At 43.5% G+C, this 21,037-nt stretch overlaps 1 protein-coding gene across 2 annotated transcripts in view; it reads left to right on the top strand.

Moving 5' to 3' along the window:
• The first annotated feature begins 1,269 nt into the window (after positions 1-1,269).
• Positions 1,270-21,037, top strand: part of Stab2 (stabilin 2) — a 128,218-nt gene continuing 108,450 nt past the window's right edge. For both annotated transcript variants that reach the window (XM_048357037.1, XM_048357027.1), the window contains exons 1-6: positions 1,270-2,021; positions 5,076-5,209; positions 7,348-7,463; positions 15,059-15,144; positions 16,109-16,178; positions 20,460-20,555. In XM_048357037.1, coding sequence (XP_048212994.1) covers positions 1,944-2,021; positions 5,076-5,209; positions 7,348-7,463; positions 15,059-15,144; positions 16,109-16,178; positions 20,460-20,555 — 580 coding nt within the window. In that variant the 5' untranslated portion in view covers positions 1,270-1,943. The remainder of the gene's footprint in view (positions 2,022-5,075; positions 5,210-7,347; positions 7,464-15,058; positions 15,145-16,108; positions 16,179-20,459; positions 20,556-21,037) is intronic.

Genomic DNA, 21,037 nt, shown 5'->3' with positions numbered 1-21,037 from the left:
CTCTGTGCTCTACCTGGCGATCTCAGGCACAGGAAGGGGACAGGATGGTAAGGATTGAGACCAACCCAAAGGATCTCTGTTGCCAGTAAGCAAAAGAGGCTGCCAGAAACACAATCAAATGGCCCAGCTCTGCAGCCCATCTCTAAACTACGTCACATGAACTGCAAGAACTTTCTAGATAAGGGCTGAAGTTCGCCTACAGGTCCTAGACAGGCCAACTTGTACTTCCTGGAAATTTAAAAATAGAACAGCCTCCCTGATGGAGTCTAAGGCAGTTTTCCCCTCACAGAACCCACCACACGATCAGATCCAGAGCCTGCTGATGTGAATGTGCAGAAAGCAAAAGTAGCCCTTGGTCTCAGACAACTGGGGAATTACCACCTCAAGATTGATCTGTGTTTAGTTGATTTTGTTAGGTTGCTTTGCAGGACCTCGGCTAGCCTAATGAGCATGCTTAATCCAAAATAAAGCAAACGACAAGGCTCTCCAAATCCCCTGGCCATCATCTCCCTAGACTATGGTGAACTATGGCAGCATGGGTTTCTTTCATTATTCCATCTGGTATTGAGCTCATTCCAAGCCCCAAACACTTGTTCCCATTCTTCAGAAAGAAAAGACCTAGGCTGGGCACTGGTGGCTCACACCTGTAATCAATCCTAGCTACTTAAGAGGCTGCAGATCTGCAGATCACAGTTCAAGCCAGCATGGCTAGGTGCACATGTGTGTGTGTGCATGCATGCATGCACATGAGAAAAAAGAAGAGAAAGAAAGGGAGAGAGAAGAAGCATTTAACTAAAACTATAGTATCAGGGATGGCATGAGTCTCCCAGTTTCCCTCCTGTAGCCATTTGTTCAAAAGCCCAGATGTTGCCCCTTTCCCTCATGATGTCTAATAGGACTACTATTTATTTGTTCCTAAGTTATTGACTGTTTTCAGCAGCATAGGTCTGGGGTGAGCAGTGCCAGCTCTGGAACCATGATTCGAATTGCATATTTGCCATCTAGCTTTGTGATTAGAGTAAGTCACTTAACCTTTCTGCCTCAGTTTCCTCATGTGTAAACTGAGGAGAATGATCCTCATTATTCCACCCAGTGCTTCAAAGATCAAACAGACCCATAGAGAGGTTTAGAAAAGTGACAGTCATGGGATGGTTTTCAGAAAATGGTGTGGGATACAGAACAGGTAAAGACTCCACTTCTACCCTCAAGGGATTCACAGTTGAGGATGGGAGACAGACAGACAGACAGATGGACTGGAACAGGTATGACTGGGGTTTCATGGGACTGTATGTAAAAGTCTGGGACGAACAGGGCAGGAAGTCTTCCTGGCAGTGTTGATGTTAGACAGAGCTGTGAAAGGCTGGATCAGACCTGCAGCGCCATGACTTGCTACTAGAGATACCTGGAGGAGAAGACAGATGCGCTGAAAACCCAGCTGTCCACGCGTAGTGGAGCTGACAACCACACAAGACCTGGACCGAGCCTCTGTGCCATTCCCTCCATGTCTGGGTCCTCCTACAAGCACCCCTTGACAACTAACTTAGACCTTGGCATTTATACAGAAAGGCCTAGGATAATCCATGTGGTGGTTTGGAAAGGACAAAGAGAGAACAGGCAGGCCCCTCAATGGAGTGGGCAGAGCCACCGGCCCCGGGCACTTCACAGGGCGTAGAAATCCCAGGTCCAGCCTCTGCCCTGGGCCCTCCAGGAAATCCTGTCATTCAGCCAGGCCATATATACAGGACAGACTGACCCATCTGCAGAAGATTCTGAATCTGCCATTTTTCCCACCTAACGGCAGATCCCATGTATCTTCTCATTCTGTCTAGGAAAGGGAAAGGTGAAGATTGAAAAGGAAAACACTGAAATGAGAAAGAATTCCACCAAAGCCAAATTGTTCTGACAGGTACCTGGCCAGGAGAAGGAGCAGACAATTCCTGGACATGCTGTGGCACTTCCGACTGTTTCTTCTTGGATGGCTTGTGCACATTTCCAACTCCCAGACTGAAAGCCCAGGACAGGTAAGATGAAACTTCCAGGAGTGCTTTGTGTTGTTGCTGCTGCTCATCTTCATGCTGTGTTCAAAAGCCTTTTGGGCAGAAGATCACAATAGCTCAATAGCTATGTACATATGAACACATAGGATGATGCTAAGTGAAATGAGCTCCAAGTTGTAGAAATAAGTGGTTGATCATTGTTTTTGTTATTTTCAACATACCATGTGAGATTATGCCTTTTTCTTTTGTCTTTCTTCCCCAGCTTTTTACCCCTGGTATCAATGTAGCTGATTTTGGTACCTTGGGTATTGTATATGCGTTTATTAGAACTAGGGAAGGGAAGGGGAACATCAAAGTGGAGAGACAAAGGATAAAAGATGATCCAATGCAACAGCAATACTTATAAAACTATATGCTGTAAACCAACTGTATAACTCATGGAGAGTGGGAAGGTTGGATAAAAATGAGGGAAGTGGTAACAAGGTGGATAAGAAATGAACTCACTGCCATATGTATGAAACTGTAACCCCTCTGTACGTCACTTTGACAATAAGTTTAAAAAATAAATAAAACAACTAGGGGTTGGGGCTTTAGCACAGTGGAAGAACACTTGCCTAGCAAGTGCAAGGCCCTGAGTTTGGTCCTCAGCTCTGCCAAGAAAAGAGTGAAATACCATAGCTGATTGAAAGAGCTAAGCACAAGTCTAGGATAATGCTTTGCCTATCATAAAGGCCCAATAAATATTTAAAGAAAAATACATGAATAACATAAAAACAAGCAGGTGTTGAGGCAACTAAAAAAGGGGTTAATACAAGCTATACATAATTGTAACTTTTCTTTATTATTCCATAAGGACCATTCCAGGTGTATTTGAATTCATAATAATCTCCAATTGGAAGATTCCATTTTTTAAAGCAGAGATTTTCATTTTCTTTATTCCACTTGGAAGCAGGGAAGAGAAAGAGCCAATTAAGGAACCAGAAGACAGTAATTACTGAATACATGTATGAAAAAGTCCTAGCGAAATCCATTTTTAAAATGGCAAGGAAGATTTTTTAATGAGGGTGAAGGAGAGGGGATAAGGAAGAATAAATGATGGAGTAAATATGATCAAACTATATTATATGTATTCATGAAAATATCACCTACCTTACAAACCTCTGCATTATACACTATACATTAATGACAAATGTGGAGGAAAAGGAACATCAACTATCATATGATCTTTGACAAGCCTCTGCACCCTTTCCCCTTACCCAACTCCAAAAATGAGGATAATGCCCTAACTATCTCTAAAGCTGTGACAGCCAAGTAAAGCAATGCCTTTGGAAGTGTGCATAATCATAAATTGTCCTGTAAATGTAAGGTTGCTTCTCAGGCAGACTTTATATACTGCCATCAGCCTAGAAGCATTGATGGCATTTCCATTGTGCCTAACCAGTGCTGGCCGGTGGGATGAGTTGTGGAGTATAGGAGACCCATAGGAGATACAGCCCTCTCCCCAAAGGGTCTTCTCCTTGTAGAGCAAAAGTTCACACTGCCCCAATCAGGGGAAGGGTAGAGCTTGGGCAAATGAAGCCTGATGAGTATGGAAGGGATGGTACTAAGCAGGGAAATGGAGGATATGGGCCCGGTATCCAAGGGGAAGGGAGAGAACATTCCTGTGGGATTAGCAACAGGGGAAGCATGGAGGTTGGAGAGAGAAGATTTCAGGAGCCAGCATACTCTGCTGTGCTACTCCAGATACTGAACCAGGCAATTTGTACCTGTTACATCATCAAAAGTCCAATGCTTTGAGCATCATCTCCCTCTTTCTATTGATATCTCCCTCTTTACAGTGATGGCAAAAGGCAAGAGTCCCTTCAAATTGCATTCTTAGTCAGGCACCGGTGGCTCATGCCTATAATCCTAGCTACTCAGGCTGAGATCTAAGGATCACAGTTCTAAGCCAGCCCAGGCAAGAAAATCCATTGGATGCTTATCTCCAATAAGCCACCAAAAAGCCAGAAGCAGAAATGTGGCTCAAGTGGTATAGTATTATCCATGAGTGAAAAAGCTAAGGGACAGTGCTCAAGCCTCCAGTTCAAGTTTTGTGCAGTGTGCGTGCACACACAAACATACACACACACACAGGCACTGCATACTTGGTAAGAAATAAAAATTGACTCCAGACTCTGGTCCTTCAACTCTCAAGTTCAGTCTGTATACCTTGTACAAAGCTGCTTTATGACCAGCTTTCTGGAGAGATGAAGGAAACTCAAGAAAGAGAAGGAACTCTGTCCGTTGCAACATCAGGAGCAACAGGAGCTTGTGAAAGCCTGGCCAGAATAAATCAGGTTCACTCACATTAGCAGTTCATTCTCTGCCACCCCAGGTTGCCAAATAACTGTGCCCCAAATTATTCATTCCATCACCCAGTACTCATGGGCACCAGTAGGCTTCAGACAGTCTTCTAGGGGGGAGGCTACAGCCAGGGCAGCACAGAAAAAGATCCCTGGTGCTATGCAGCCTACTTCTAGGTAGATGATCATCTAAGTATTGCAGGTGTCTCTGGAATAGGAGCTGTGTCCTCCACAACTGGGCACAAGGCTGGTCCTGCAGCCAATGTTCCTACTGAATTAATTCTGAAAGATTATCCTCAAGGTCTAATGACTTATGACTGCATGGTCTTATATAACCTATATTAGCAATTTCCTATTTGAGGCACATATGGCACAATGTATTTTGGGTTCTTTGGGTAGAATGAGTAATGACATACAGATGAGGGTGACACATATATCGTACAAATAGCACTCTTTCTTCTCCTATGACAGAGCAGACATTACTCATCAATCCCAACTCTCTACCAGATAGGTTGAAAACAGGGAGGCAGTCATTACTAATCAACCTCATTGCGGTCTCTGACATTCTATGGAAATGGAGCCAAAAACAAAATTGATCTGTGAGAATGTTAAAAGAGGTGACACTAATTGAGATGTCACCTCCTTGGCTACTTGAAGATAATTTTTTTAATTGACCAAGACAGATTGTGCAAGACTCTGGTAAAGAGAATTGATATTCTTTGTTATGTTCCAACAGGCAAAAAGATGTGATAAAGAAGCTGTTCTAACCATTAGGACAGAGTGCCAATCCTGCGGGCTCAATTTGAGAATCAAGTGCCCGGATGGTTACACTAAGATTACCAACAACTCTGTGGGTGTTCGTGATTGCAGGTACTCATTATAAAAATACAATAATAATAAGTGTATCTAATCCTTGGCGCTCTTGTGACTCCAAAAACTTGTGCAAATCATTCCCTTGATTTTTCTCTAAGAATACATTGAGCCTACACTGGGCTAGTGCAAGATTTACAAACTTTAGTCTACAGCATTTGCTACTACTATTAATCTACATCTTAATACAAAACTGATTGCATTGCATTTCACATATCATTCACGCTTCCTCTTTCTCTTCTTTACTTTGAAAATTTGGTTTCTGTTTCATTTGGCAAGGTTTCTAGTCTGAATGTCAAAAAAAAAGCCATGAGTCTAATAAGCTGAGGCTCCTTGACAACAATTTGAAAGCAAAGAAAGAGAATAAAAGAATTTCAGAGCCAGGCACTGGTGGCTCGTTCCTGTAATCCTAGCTACTCAGAAGGCTGAGATCTGGAGGATCTCAGTTCAAAACCAGCCCAGGCAGAAAACTCTTGAGACTCTTGTCTCCAAATAGCCTCTAGAAAAAAAAAAAAAAAAAAGGAAGTGGAGCTGTGGCTCAAAGTGGTAGGGCACTGCTAGCCTTAAGTAGCGCAGAAAAGCTCAGGGACAGTTCCCAGGCCATGAGTTCAAGTCCTATGACCAACAACAAAAAAAGAAAAGAAAGAAAAAGAAAAAAACAAAGAACTTCAGCATGGTAGCAGGTGCCAGAGCTTCCCACCTGCAATCCTAGATACTTGGGAGGCTGAGACATGGGAGGCTGAGATTGTGATGATCGAGTTTCCAGGCCAGCCTATGCCGAAAGTTGGGAGACTCTATCTCAAAAGAGGGTTGATAGATAGGGTAAAACACACATGTTACCCTGGCAACTACTGGAAACTTAAAATAAGCTGACAGCAATCCAGCCATGATCCTAGGCAGAAAATTAAACTCTATCTTTAAAATAACCAGCAAAAAACAGGGCTGGAGGTGTGACTCAGCAGTTGAGTACCTGCTTAGCAAGGTGAGGCCCTGAGTTCAAACTCCAGGACTGGAAAAAAAGAAGGGGGAGAGAAGGAGACGAAAGAGGAGGAGACGAAAGAGGAGGAGGAGGAGGAGGAGGAGGAGGAGGAGGAGGAGGAGGAGGAGGAGGAGGAGGAGGAGGAGGAGGAGGAGGATGGGGAGGAGGAGGAAGAGGAGGAGGAGGAGGAAGGGGGGGAGAAGGAGGAGGAGGAAGGGGAGGAGGAGGAGGAAGGGGAGGAGGAGGAAGAAGGGGAGGAGGAAGAGGAAGAGAAGAGGAGGAGGAAGAGAAGAAGAGGAGAAGAAGGAAGAGGAGGAGGAGGAGGAGGAGGAGGAGGAGGAGGAAGAGTAGGAGGAGGAGGAGGAAGGGGAGGAGGAGGAGGAGGAGGAAGAGTAGGAGGAGGAGGAGGAAGGGGAGGAGGAGGAGGAGGAGGAAGGGGAGGAGGAGGAGGAGGATGAAGAGGAGGAGGAGGAGGAGAAGAGGAGGAGAAAGGGAAGAAGAGAAAAAGAAAGAATATTTTGGTTGAAAATTGTGTTGATTGTTACATTGTCTTTTCTTTCCCTTGTTGCACTAGGTACTAGATACTGTGAGCAGTCTGAGGCCCATCTCTGACATGTGTCAAGATCTAATCATTTATTTCATCTACTAACTTCACTCCCAATTCCACTTGTGGTCCTTCCAATCCTGTGTTCATAGATTCTCAAGTTTTTTTTTTTCTCCATTTAGAGCAATTAAAAAGAATTTGTGATTCCCCAGGCACTAGTGGCTCACACATATAATCCTATCTATCCAGGAGGCTGAGAGCTGAGGATCAGGGTTCAAAACAATCCAGGCAGGGAATTCTACGCAACTCTGATCTCTAATTATCTGCCAAAAACCTGGAAGTGGAGCTGTGGTTCAAGTGGTAGAGTGCTAGCCTTGAACAAAAAAGAGCTCAGGGAAAGTTCCCAGGCACAGGAACAGCACAGATCAAAATCGAAAATAATAATAATACAATAATAACTTGTTGATTAAGTTTTATTACCTAGAGAGACAATTGTGATTAATCACTATGTTTAAAATAGAGGTAATATACAAACCTAGAGCAATCTCGCCACCTGGAGTTAACTTCACTGCTAGGATCCTGATGGGTTTAACGTCCTCTCTTTCCTCCCACAAGGTACACCTATGAGCTCAGAGCATACTCTCTGTTTTTGCCTGGGTGCCGCCATATTTGTAGAAAGAACTACCTCCAACCTCAGTGTTGTCCAGGACATTGGGGCCCGGACTGCGAGGGTAAGTAGTGCTATGCTTTAAACTTTCCTCCTTCACACCCCATGTAACAGACATGTGAGATGAAGAAAGTCGAATAAAACTAGACCAAAAGGAACAGTCTCTAGAAATTTCTATGTCAGTCTATCTGTAGAAAAACAGAAAATCCTCTTGCCCTGTCCATTTTTATAAAGAAATCTGTTTCATTCCCCTACAAATCTTCTCTCTTTTCTAAACCAGAAAAGAGGAATTGGAAGGATGTTCAATTTTAAGAAAAAGAAAAAAGAGCTAATTGGCCAAGGAAGAATTTTGGGCATTTAAGATTCTGCCTCCCTCCCCCCCAAAAAAACTTCTTTAAGAAGAAATTTTATTATATCTAAATAATTAAATCTTAGGATGGAGTAAATAAGCTCTATCATGTTGAACTGAAGATACTTTAATGTAAAGGAACTGTATTAAGTGTACATATATATAAACTAATTCTAACCTATTACACTCAAAGAACAACCACAGCAGAGTTTCAGTTGATGAGCAACTTAGACTTCTGTGGTCATGCATAACATTCCTTAGCTGAAACTGATTACAGATGTTGATATTTGCCATGTTAAGCAAACGGTGTGAAATTCCTCCTCCTCCTTTTTGGTGGATACATTTTTTTTTATTTTTTTATTTTATTTATTTTTTTTTTTTTGCCAGTCCTGGGCCTTGGACTCAGGGCCTGAGCACTGTCCCTGGCTTCTTCCAGCTCAAGGCTAGCACTCTGCCACTTGAGCCACAGCGCCGCTTCTGGCCGTTTTCTGTATATGTGGTGCTGGGGAATCGAACCTAGGGCCTCGTGTATCCGAGGCAGGCACTCTTGCCACTAGGCTATATCCCCAGCCCTGGTGGATACATTTTTAATTGATGCATTTACCACTTGTTCCCTATCTTCTAAGATATAATAAAAACATCTCCTTAGGATCCACATAAAAGGAGAAATGAGTTGGATTTTGTTTTGTTGGTTTTTATAAGTAACATAGGGCAAATTGTACAGAGTTTAGAAAGCTAGTAAGAAAAATGTTGACTCATATTCTGTTATATATAAGAACCCTACATTGTTTTGGCTTGTTTTAATTTTAGTGGATTTTTCCCATATTACTTCTAAATAGTTGAGCATGCCTTGTATGTAGAGTGTGCCTTCTGTTTGGCTTGCTTTGTTTTCCATCTTAAGTAACAATTCAATAATCTACTAATTTCCATTTGTTCAACACTACTGACACAGTTCCTTGAGAAGTGCTTGGCTTTTGATTATGTGATATAATGCTTAAAACAAATCTTTGAGTTGGACAGTTATCTATGTTATCGGTTATCAGATAGTCAAAGATGATTTCTTGCCAATTTCATTTAAGGATGGTAAGTGATTGTGAGTTCAAATTGGTGCCCAGCACCAAAGGCTGCTTGCTCCCCTTCTGCATCATTTCACTGCTTAAAGTAGAGCTTATCAAAAAACAACAACAGGGGGCTGGGAATATGGCCTAGTGGCAAGAGTGCTTGCCTCATATACATGAAGCCCTGGGTTCGATTCCCCAGCACCACATATATAGAAAAGGGCAAGAAGTGGTGCTGTGGCTCCCTTGAGCGGGAAGAACCCAGGGATGGTGCTCAGGCCCTGAGTCCAAGGCCCAGGACTGGCCAAAACAAAAACAAAAAACCAACAACAGAAAACAATGTGTGTGAGTGTATGAGAGAGAGAGAGAGACAGACAGACAGAGAGAGAGACAGACACAGAGAGAGAAAGAGAGATCCTCTACATGTCTTTGTAATTGCTCCTTCGATGGTCCCTTCAACCTTCCAGTCTCTATCTAGAGTATGTTCCTTGCTGTGCAGGATCAAGATTTGGGGTTTATTCTCTTGGCTTTTCTCTCTGTGAACTGTTCCATGACAGCTTTCACCCAGCGTGTTAATAACACGTATTTCTTAAGAGTTTAGTCCATGACATCAGGGATTCAGACACGAAGTATTATACTCATAAACGAGCAGGCTGAATTGAAGCCCCTTTGTACAACTACTTAAAAATAATTTTAAAAGATTTTAAAGCAATTACCCTGCACTTTCAGATTTCAAGGATTGCTTTTGGATCAGATGGGACTATCACTATCTCTAGCTCCTAGAGACATCTCAATAGAACAGAAAGAACTTTTAGATTTGCTTTCTTCTTTCTGGCCAGAAAAACTTAATCTGCTTCTATGTTATTTATCAGACACTGGGTAGACAGGAAAAGACTTTGTCTAAGATGCATTACAAAAGTTGACTGGTCGAATAGAATGGACAGCAGGTCACAGCCAGCAGAGCGAAAGAAGACCGAGCCAGTAACCAAAAGATTTGGTGTGAATTTAGATCTTCTACTAGTCTGGGAAAATGGCTTCCTGCTTAAACCTCATCTGTCAAGTGAGGGGGTCACTGAGTTCTACTTTATAAAACTATAGGGAGATTTTCAGATATCGTTCTGGGCATTAAAATAAAAGGATTTGGCAGGGGCTAGGAATATAGCCTAGTGGCAAGAGTGCTTGCCTCATATACATGAAGCCCTGGGTTCGATTCCCCAGCACCACATATATAGAAAAGGGCAAGAAGTGGTGCTGTGGCTCAAGTGGCAGAGTGCTAGCTTTGAGCAAAAAGAAGACAGAGATAATGCTCAGGCCCTGAGTTCAAAGCCCAGGACTTGCAAAAAAAAAAAAAAAAGCACTGGATAAATCAATATGAATCAATAAATGAGTAAATCATAATCAAAACCGATCTCTGATCATCAAAAGCAAATAAAATAGCCCTCTTTCTCTGGATTCTTTTTCTAACAGCAAGTAACTTCTTAAACATCGCAGGCAGACAGGATTCACAATCAATAGCAGAGTTCTTGCTATTGTGCACTCAAAGCAGGCAACTGTGGGCAAGGGTCATCTTAGGATGAGAAGCAGCTAAAAGGATTCTTTGCATGCTCATGCATATCCTTTGGACAGGTCTGGAGGCCAGAGGCAAAACATGCGAAAAAGCAAGGCCTGGACATTATTTTCTGTTGACATTGATTTCTGTTGTCCTCTCACTGGGGCAAAAGGCGACTTTCCTTTATCTTCTATTCCAAATGCACTCAGTGTCGCAGTAGCCTTCCTTCCTGCAGCTCAGGAAGAAGATAAAGCCTCCCGTTGGTTGTGCATTTCACCTCTCCCCCTTGGTAGCAGTGACAAGCAAGGTCCTGCTATCTCATTCCTCATCCGCCAGGGCAAGGCCGTTTCAGAGCTGCTGACCGGCATCCATCCTTGTCTGAGGAACGACATTTCCAAACCCTGGAGTGACCTTCAACTGAGTCGGATGGGGCTTCCACTTCTTTTATTAAACAACAGCAAATGCGCAGGCTCTACACCTCTGTCCATTTTGCAACATGATTCTAATAATGTCTTCCTCAGATTGGGAAAATGACAATGAACAGTGTGCTAAAAGTGCAACATACAGAAAAGCAATAGGAAAAAATGTCATCTTCTGGGCTGGGGATATGGCCTAGTGGCAAGAGTGCTTGCCTCGAATACATGAGGCCCTGGGTTCGATTCCCCAGCACCACATATACAGAAAATGGCCAGAAGTGGCGCTGTGGCTCAAGTGGCAGAGGCTAGCCTTGAGCAAAAAGAAGCCAGGGACAGTGCTAGGCCCTGAGTCCAAGCCCCAGGACTAGCCAAAAAAAAAAAAAATGTCATCTTCTAAAAGTAAGAATAAGGGGTGAACTCTCATGGGGGCAGGGGAGGGAGGGTAGAGTATATCATCCTGACACAGGCAAGTTGTTTGAACTTGAATTGAACCTGCTTCTCCTTGAGTAAAAGTTAGGCTGCTTGGTCATAAGTGCCTAAGTACATGTACAACTCTTACCTCACTGACACACGAAGATATTTTTAAGTTGAAAATTTTTAGTCACATTTGAGCAATTGATATTTTACTTGAGATGAAAATGATCCCCCCACCAGTGTGTGTGTGTGTGTCTGTGTGTGTGTATGTGTGTACACGTGCACACACACACACACCAGTTTGGGGGCTTAAACTCAGGGTCCTGCATGCTTGCCTGACTTTTGCTCAAGTCTGGCACTCTACAATGTGAGACACAGCTCAATTTCCAGCTTTTTTGGTGGTTAACTGGGGATAAAAATCTCACACACTTTTCTGCCAGGGCTAGCTTCAAACCACAAGCCTCAGATTCCAGACTCCTGAGCTAGGATAACAGGTATGAGCCATTCGTACCTGACTACTGCTGAAATTAATTGTCATTGTGACAGTAGCAACAAATCCAGCATAAGACCATCATTTGAAGTGAGTTCTTTGCTTTGCTTTGAGTAGCATCTAATACAATGTGAAGTTCACGTGAAGAACTTCCATTTCCCACACAATCAATTCCAACCTGAGCTATGCACAGGAGCTAGACAGAGCTATCCAAAGCAGAACAGATTTTTCTGCTATCCCTGGACAGCCAGCTTTGAAACAAGTGTGGTGAAGTGGACTAGAGCTCATTAAGATATAAAGTTACAAGGAAGTCTCTAGTCTAGGGATGGGCAGGAAATTTACGATCTTCCTTTAAAAACAGCCTAGCTGATGATTTGCTGACAGCTAATAATAGTTAAATCTCCTGTGTGAACAAAGTCATGATATAGGAGACCCCCAGAATAGAAGGGACCAAAAAGGAAACATGATAGTAGCCCAGAGAAGTCTTATCAGCTGCTTCAGCCTTACAATGCTCCAGAAACACGTCTGTGTAGCAAATGCTATAGCAGCTCTTTCAAGCGTGATTTCTGAGAATGCAAACTCATCATCTTTATTCTTAATGGGGGCCTATGGGGATAGAAAATGATTTGAGATATAGGAAATACACTTTTCTCTTACTTTAAGACCTTTATTTAAAAAACAAGCAAGAATCCAGGCACTAGTTTCGTATGCCTGTAATTCTAGCTACTCGGGAGGCTGAGATCTGAGGATCATGGTTCGAAGCCAGCCTGGACAGGAAAATACATGAGACTTTTATCACCAACAGACCATCAGAAAGCTGGAAGTGGTGCTGCGGCTCAATTGGTAGAGCACTAGCTTTGAGCAAAAAAAGCTCAGGGACAGTGCTCAGTCCCTGAGTTCAAATTCCAGGGCCAGAAAAAATAAAAAGCAAGTAGTTTTCATATAATACTAAGAAGTTCTGTTTAGGCTATTTTTTAATGAGGCTTCCCAATCCCCAATCCCACTGCCTTTCTCCTCTGTCTCCTTCTCCAAAGTTCCTTCCAGAACTGACCAATTTATTAAGATCAAGTATTTATTAAGTGTTTAATATATATATGTATATATATATATATATATGCTGGACCTAAATATATGTATGTAAGTATGTATGTGTGTGTATATGGGACATTGTTCTAACCATCTTCGTGTGTGGGGGGAGAGAGAAAGAAAGAGAGAGAGAGAGAGAGAGAGAGAGAGAGAGAGAGAGAGAGAGAGAGAGAGAGAGAGAGACTGAACCTCCGAGCCTCCAGAAGCTCACAGGTTAATGGGTAACGCTGCACAAAAGCAGGTGGAGGAAATAACCATATGGAGAGCTCAAGTGAGGGTGCTGAGCCCTCAAGGAGTTTAGTAGCTTGCCCAGTTTGTCTGTTCACCAAAGCCTAATCATTCCAAGGCCCTACTTCCAGCCACCATCACAATGGGAAGCAGGGCTTCAAGAGACGAATTTGTAGGAGACACAATAAGTAGTCACCACTCAATAATATGTGTTCACCTTTCACCTGTTGCATCCACAAGCCACTGGGAGATGGGACTGAGCCAGGACAGAGCACTTCCTACAAGGGGAAAATGGCATACCCCTGCAGAATATCCCTAGGAGACAGAAACTGCCAACCCCCTTTACCCTTTGTATAGCTAAAGACAGGCAGCCAGTGGCCATGCACAGAGGGAAGGCCGCGGATGGCAAAGAGAAGCATTTTTTTCAGCACCTTTTCAGAAATAAGCACAATTCACCAATTTCTTGCTGACATAGCAAGAGACAATACTGGCTCCTTTCCATCCTGGAAATACCTTATTTTACTTAGTCATGAAAACACACAAAAAAGAATTCCTTGTCAGCTTTGTCAGTAATAGTCAACATTTGTTGACTGAATCAATTCATTAGATGAAAGGCTTATAAAAGCATATAAACCATACACAATGTTGTAAACAATATATACAACAAAAGTTCAATGGGAAAACTTAGCTGACATTTCTATGCCTCAATGTCTTTTGGTACTACATTTTTATGATCTTTTAAAATGTTGTTATTAATTATTCAGTGATAGTTTATAAAAAGAATCAAATTTAATTTTTATACTGACTTCAGACTTATATACTGATATTTTTATATCATGTTTTGTAAATTATTTGGAGGTTTTTTCCATAGGTAAATATGATAAATTATATTCTCTTACACCTTTTCTGTAACCTTCTTCTACTGACTATATTTGATATATTGCTGGATTCAGTTGGCTAGAAGCTTAAGAAGTGTTGAGTCTATGCTCATCAGAGATGTTGGTCTAGAATTTTCTTATATGATTCTGGAACTAACGGAGTACTAACATTCTCCATGTGGAATGAACTGATACTTATTTTCTCTTCTTCAACATCCTAGAAGAGGTTTTGTAAAATTAGGATAATTTGTTCAATAGAAGGGTATTTGGGGCTATTGATTTCTCCTTCAGTGAGCTTTAGTAGTTTGTGGCATTTGATAAATTTGTCCATTTAAACTTGTCAAATGTACTGCTCTAAAGTTGATCGTAATATTTATTTGCTATTGATCTTATTTCTGTAAGATGTGTAGTAATGTCCTCATTTCAATTTTGCTTCTTGTAATTTGTATCTGTCTCTGTCTCTGTCTGTTTCTGTCTCTCTCTCTTTCTCTCTCTCTCTCTCTCTCTCTCTCTCTCTCTCTCTCTCTCTCTCACACACACACACACACACACACACACATACTTGGTTAAAAGTTATCATTTCCTATGACCAGATTTTTGTTTTACCAATTTATTGTTGTTTGTCTATTTTGCATTTCATTGATGTCTGCTCTTATCTTGATGTTTCCTATCTTCTATTATATTTCCCTAGTTTCTTTACCATAAGGTATGAATTGGGTCATAAGTTGAGAACTTAATGGATGTAGCCCTACTACAATAATTTCTTTTGAGCACCATATTTACCACATTTCACAAATGTTGATATAGTGTGTTTTAATTTTCATTTATCTCACAGTGATTTTTAATTTCCCTTTTTATTTCTTCACTGACTACGGGTAGTTCATAAGAACATGTGAAGGCTTGCCAAATAAGATTCCTACTATTATTTCCACATCTGTGTCTTTAATTCAGTAAATGATGAAAACATCCAATCAGTGAGATGCAGCTAAAGCAGTGTTTAGAAGGCAAATGATCATTTAACCCCCACCTTTGGTCAACACACATACTCAATATGACTTGAATCATGTTCACTCTGTGGAGACTTAGTTTATGTCTGGCAGCCCCTGTGGCATGCAGGAGATGCTGACTGCCTCCTGTGGAGGGCCTGTGCTGCATCTCCAGTGGGTGAATCTGGGCTGTTTCGCTCCCTAGAGTGCCCAGGAGGAGCGGAGTCACCCTGCAATGGCAGGGGCAGCTGTGACCAAGGCATGGAAGGAAACGGAAGTTGCTCCTGTCAAGTAAGTTCCAAGTAGAGGGATGGGAGGGAAGAGAAATGGACTCTGCGAGGGGAGGACTGGCAGAAGGAGGGTACTTGCGGGGAGGATAAAGAGGATTGAATAGTGTCCAAATAGATGGTTTGCAACTATGAAAATGGGAGGAGGAAACCTGTTAGAGCTGTTGTTTCTTAGAGTGACATGTGCAGGGAATGTAACACAAGGAATGAGACCGATTCGAATTACAATGTAATCCACCCATATAACTGATACAAGCCAATACAAAAATAGATCAACAGAGAGAAGAGAAAAAAATAGATTAAAAAATAAAGTGTTTTCCCTCCTCCCAATTCTCCCAGGCCTTTCCTTCCTGTTGACCCTCCTTAAGCACACCCACTTATTAAAAGTGTCTAAGAGTAGTGATCTAACTAACTAAATAAGTAGAAATCTGGCACAGCAACAAAATGGCCCCTCATAAAGGCTGAGGACCTTGAAGCAGGTTCATTAACATCTCCCCAGCATTGTTGGGTCTGAAAGACCATCGAGGTGATATTCACTGAAGAAATAAAAAATAGGTATACGTGAAGATACTCCATGAACCTATACAGAAGTTGTGACTATTCATAATCACCCTGCTGGCCCAGAGGTGGACCCTTAGCTTCTATCGTTAGCATCTTTGACCCACCAGCAGATGTGCCAACTGAAAAATTCTTTTATTTAATGAAAGTGACTCATTGCGAGTTTGACCCCTGAGAGGATTTAAACACAAGCAATGTTTCTGCATCGGATTGAGTTCAACTTCCTTCCCCAACACAAAACTGAACAGAGCTCCGTTCCACCCTTGGGAGATACTGTTGTCATTCTTAGAACTTTCTATCTTTAGCTCTGCAGCTCTCTCCATGGGAGGCCCACAAATTTCCTGAGTAACATAGGAATTTTACTCAAGGTGACCTTGGGTCTCATGTTATCCACCTGGGGTGTTTTGCAGGAGGGGTTTGGTGGGACAGCATGTGAAACCTGTGCTGATGACAACTTATTTGGACCCAACTGCTCATCAGGTAGGTGTGATTTTCGTGTGATCCTCAGGGACACTGTTAGGTGAAGAAGGATCAGCCTTGAATAGTTACACAGAAACAAGTCTATGCAGAAAGATGACAACAAAGCCAAGGATGTAATCCATTGCTCCAGAGAAAGAGAGACACTGTGTGTCGTGTGCTCAGTCCTTGCAGGCAGCCAGGCATCTGTTTCTCTGCCAAGCCTCCAGGATCCAATAGCTGCGTGTTCCTGCCCAGACAGCCCTTCTCTCAGATCTTTCTGGATCCTAGTGTTAGTATAGATCTGGTTCTTCCATAGATGCAACCATATTTGAATGTTTCCTTTCTTCTTGGGAGTTCACAAATAAATACCTACAGTATTCAGATGGCTTCAGATTCAACAAACAGACCTGAGACTGGCTTCTTATGTTGGTTCCCCTCAGGAGTAGGCCTCAAGGTGAGGATTCTGTTGCAACTTATTTATTGGGAAGATATCCCAGCAAACACTTGCACAGGTGCACCATCTTGAAGCTATCTTATTCAAAGAGAAGAAACCACTGGGAGGTAGCAGAATAACCTCTAATGTGAAAGTCCTTATCTCTGAGGCTGGGGACTGTCTTACTTTACATGGAAAAGGGGAGTTAAGGTAGCAGATAGAATTAAGTGTGCTAATTAGCCAGCCTTAAAGTAAGAGATTGTCCTGGGTTATCTGCATGGGTTCCACATGATCACAAGTGGTTTTATTTATTTATTTATTTATTTTTGCCAGTCCTGGGGCTTGGACTCAGGGCCTGAGGACTGTCCCTAGCTTCTTCTTGCTCAAGGCTAGCATTCTACCACTTGAGTAACAGCGCCAATTCTGGCCATTTTCTGTATATATGGTGCTGGGGAATCGAACCCAGGGTCTCATGTATATGAGGCAAGCACTCTTGCCACTAGGCCATATCCCCAGCCCCCACAAGTGGTTTTAAATGTAGAGAGGGAAGCAATCAATTTGGTGTGCAAATGATGTAATATGAGAAAGGCTCATTCAACCATCACTGGTGTTGGAAAGGGAAGAGAACCACATGCTAAGGAATGTGGGAAGCCTCAAGATGTTGGTAAAGCAAGGAACCAGATTCTTCTCCAGGGGCTCCTCAAAGGAACGCAGCCATACTAATGCTTGATTTTACCACTGTGGTTTTGTTTATGATGATATGTTTCCATTGTTTAAAATACTAGGTGTCAATCCATTCCCCACTGCTGTACAAAAACACTTGAGGCAGAATAATTAGGAAAGAAAAGCGGTTTGATCAGATGCTGGTGGCTCACACCTGTAATCCTAGCTACTCAGGAGGCTGAGATCTGAGGATTGTGGTTCGAAACCATGCCAGGCAGAAAGGTCTCCATGAGAGTCTCATCTCCATTAACCACTCAAAAACTGGTAGTGGATCTATGGCTCAAAGTGGTAGAGTGTTAGCCTTAAGGAATGGTGCTCAGGAACAGCACTTAGACCCCGAGTTCAAGCCCCAAGACTGATTTTTTTAAAAAGCGTTTGTGTAGCTCACAGTTCTGAAGGTAGAAGGTCCAAACAACATAGCGCTAGCTGTGTCCCATCATGGTAAATCATATCTTGGCTGGAGTGTCAGGGAGGGAGAGATCACGGGAGGAAGGCATGGGGTCCATTTGTAACAACCTCTCTCTCTAGTACTAATGAAGGAGTCAGAATAATCCCTTTTAAGAGCACATTCCTTCCAGCAACGCTGTCCTGACTCAGAAGCACAATTTCAAGAGGTAGTACAAGGAAGTATTAGAACCCTGGATTCAGACTCAGACTGGCTGTCAGCTCTAGATCTGCTAACTAGCAACCATTAAATCACTTGATAGATGGAAAGATGGATGGAAGGAAGGATGAGTGGGAGAAACGATGGATGGATGGATGGATGGGTAGATGGGTGGGTAGACGCATGGGTGGGTGAATGGAAGGATGGATGGATGGATGGGTAGATGGGTAGGTGGGTGGAAGGATGGATGGGTGGATGGATAGATTGATGGATGGGTGGATGGAGGGCTGGGTGGATGGATGGGGTCATTTCCTATCAGCAAGCATGAAAGGATGTTGCAGGCTCTTTCAGCCAGGTGTCCACTGGGTGCCAGTGTTGCCTTGTCTAGCATGGTGCCACTCCTGCCTAGAAGTGGGACAGCTTTATTAGGCGCAGCCTATTTTTAACACTGACATTGCCCCCACTGCCAGAGCCCTCTCCTCCCAGTGTATTAGCCAGAGGTGACTCAGAGCTGTACCAGCCAAGTGTTTTCATCTCTGCTGCCAGTACCTAAACCACTCCGGCCCGCACTCCCTGCCAGGGCAGAGGATAAAGCCTCCCTTTCTCTAACAGCCCCCCTGTAAGTCCCACACCATGTGTTAGTAATAACAGCTAGCATAGACAGCCACTGTGTGCTAGGCCATGTGCAGAGGGGCATCACAGGCATAATATCTTTGGCTCCTCAATGTTAGTAGCCTCATTTGCAGGTGAAGAAACAGAGGTCGGTTTAGGCCACACAGTAATCATGGAGGCAGAGGAAAGATTTGACCCCAGGTGTCTGCCAGCAGACCCTGGCCCCTCACATGGCATTGTTCTGTCCCTGGTGGGATTTTGGGGGGTGAGTTTAGGATCTGCCCCTCCAGGGGGCTGGGAGGGAAGGCAGCAAGAGTTATGATATGGTATAGACTCTCCCCACCCCTTACCCCGGATGCTATGGGAACACAGCAAGGTGAGCTCACTCTGACCCAGGCCATGGTCTACGTGACCAGAGTGGCTTTAGCCACTTTCAAGTCCCATTCATTGGCTAAGTTCCACATGTCTCTAGAGAGTCCCTGAGATCCGTTGACAAAGGACCCAGGGTTTTCCATGACCAGCAGGAATGTCTCTGCCTGGTCTCCTTCTCAAGGACATTTTTGTGGCAGTATCTGCTAAGCCCAGCAACGTGGTGTCAGAGGCTTAGAAAGGCTGTCCCAGCTGGGCCAGTTAATCCAGCGCATAGCTGCATAGCTGGGAGAATATTTTGACTAACAAGGACAGCACACATGCTTCATGTGAGTCACCATTCCACCCCCACTGGACCCCTCACCTCTCCCCATGGCTACATGGCAAAAGAACAGGAATTGTTACTGAATCTCTTAAGGTCTGGTTCCCCCAACTCTGGGAGCTCTTTGAAGACAGATGTTCTTAGCTACTGATTTGTATACCTAGTGATTGAGTCCGAGTTTGTAACTAAGGAAGAGCTAGGTCGACAGGTTTTATTGTTGTTGTTGCTCATATGCTGGTCCTGGGGCTTGACCTCAGCCCCTGGGCACTGTCCCTGGCCCTTTTGCTCAAGGCTAGCACTCTACCACTTGGAGTCACAGCACCACTTCCAGCTTTCTGAGTGGTTTATTGGAAATAAGAGAGTCTCATGGACTTGCTGTCCAGGTTGGCTTCAAGTCATGATCCTCAGATCTCAGCCTCCTGAGTAGCTAGGATTATAAGCATGAGCCACCAGTGCCTGGCATCAATAATTTTTTTTTTTTTTTTTTTTTTTTTTTTTTTTTTGGCCAGTCGTGGGCCTTGGACTCAGGGCCTGAGCACTGTCCCTGGCTTCTTCCCACTCAAGGCTAGCACTCTGCCACTTGAGCCACAGCGCCGCTTCTGGCCGTTTTCTGTATATGTGGTGCTGGGGAATCGAACCTAGGGCCTCGTGTATCCGAGGCAGGCACTCTTGCCACTAGGCTATATCCCCAGCCCTGGCATCAATAATTTTAATAAAATATTTTCTGCTAAACCCTATATAAGAAACATTCCTACGTATACCCTTCTCCTCCAATTATCTCCACCATCAACTTGACTGCTCCCTAGAATTTGCTTGTAACACCATAGATTACATGTTTTGTTTTGTTTTGTTTTGTTTGCCAGTCCTGGGGCTTGGACTCAGGGCCTGAGCACTGTCCCTGGCTTCCTTTTGCTCAAGGCTAGCACTCTGCCACTTGAGCCACAGCGCCACTTCTGGCCATTTTCTGTATATGTGGTGCTGGGGAATCGAACCCAGGGCCTCATGTATATGAGGCAGGCACTCTTGCCACTAGGCCATATCCCCAGCCCAGATTACATGTTTTGGTGAGCCAGAAACAGCAGCAACCAGGCCTTATGAATTGTGCACCTGTCACGTGAGGATGATACTGACACTCACTTCATGGGGTGTTCTCCATAAATGTTGCCTGGGAATCCCATTTCCCAATCTTTCCACTCCAGTCTCCATGACATAAGGCAAACCCTTGTTTTCTGCCTGCAGTGTGTAGCTGTGTGCATGGTGTATGCAACAACGGACCTGGTGGCAATGGGACCTGCGAGTGCTACTCGGCTTACACAGGCCCCAGCTGTGACACACGTAAGCCCTGTGCATTTCCTTAGCAGGTAACACAGGTGTCCATATCTGCCACTGACAGATATGTTGGGGTTCTACAGAGGTAAGGTGAAGGGGTGAAATATCATCAAATGTTTGGGAGGAGAGAAATTGTCTTTTTTTTTTTTTTAAGAAAAGAGCATGGAAGAGATAAGAAGGAAGGACGAAAGGGAAGACGGGTGAGAAAGTGGAGGTAGTGACAGATCTGAAGCTATATAAGGCACAGAAGTAGCTGTGCTTCAAGAAGGCTGAGCAGGGAGAGTGTGGGGAGATGGAGGAGAGGTAGACATGGGAGCTAGGCAGACAGGAGCTACAAGCTAGTCACCTATACAGGCACTGTCGCCATTACTCATTGCAAAAGCAAGATGCATTAATGGTGGAGGGGGGCGGGGAATAGAGGAGGACAGAGGCTCATCAAAGGTAAGTGACCCAGAAAAGGTCACAAAACTGGCAAGTAAAAATGGGAG

Source organism: Perognathus longimembris, chromosome 1 (genome assembly GCF_023159225.1).
Source record: "Perognathus longimembris pacificus isolate PPM17 chromosome 1, ASM2315922v1, whole genome shotgun sequence".
Lineage (NCBI taxonomy): Eukaryota > Metazoa > Chordata > Mammalia > Rodentia > Heteromyidae > Perognathus > Perognathus longimembris.
The sequence above is the reverse complement of the archived record's forward strand: the minus strand, read 5'-3'. Positions and strand labels throughout refer to the sequence as shown.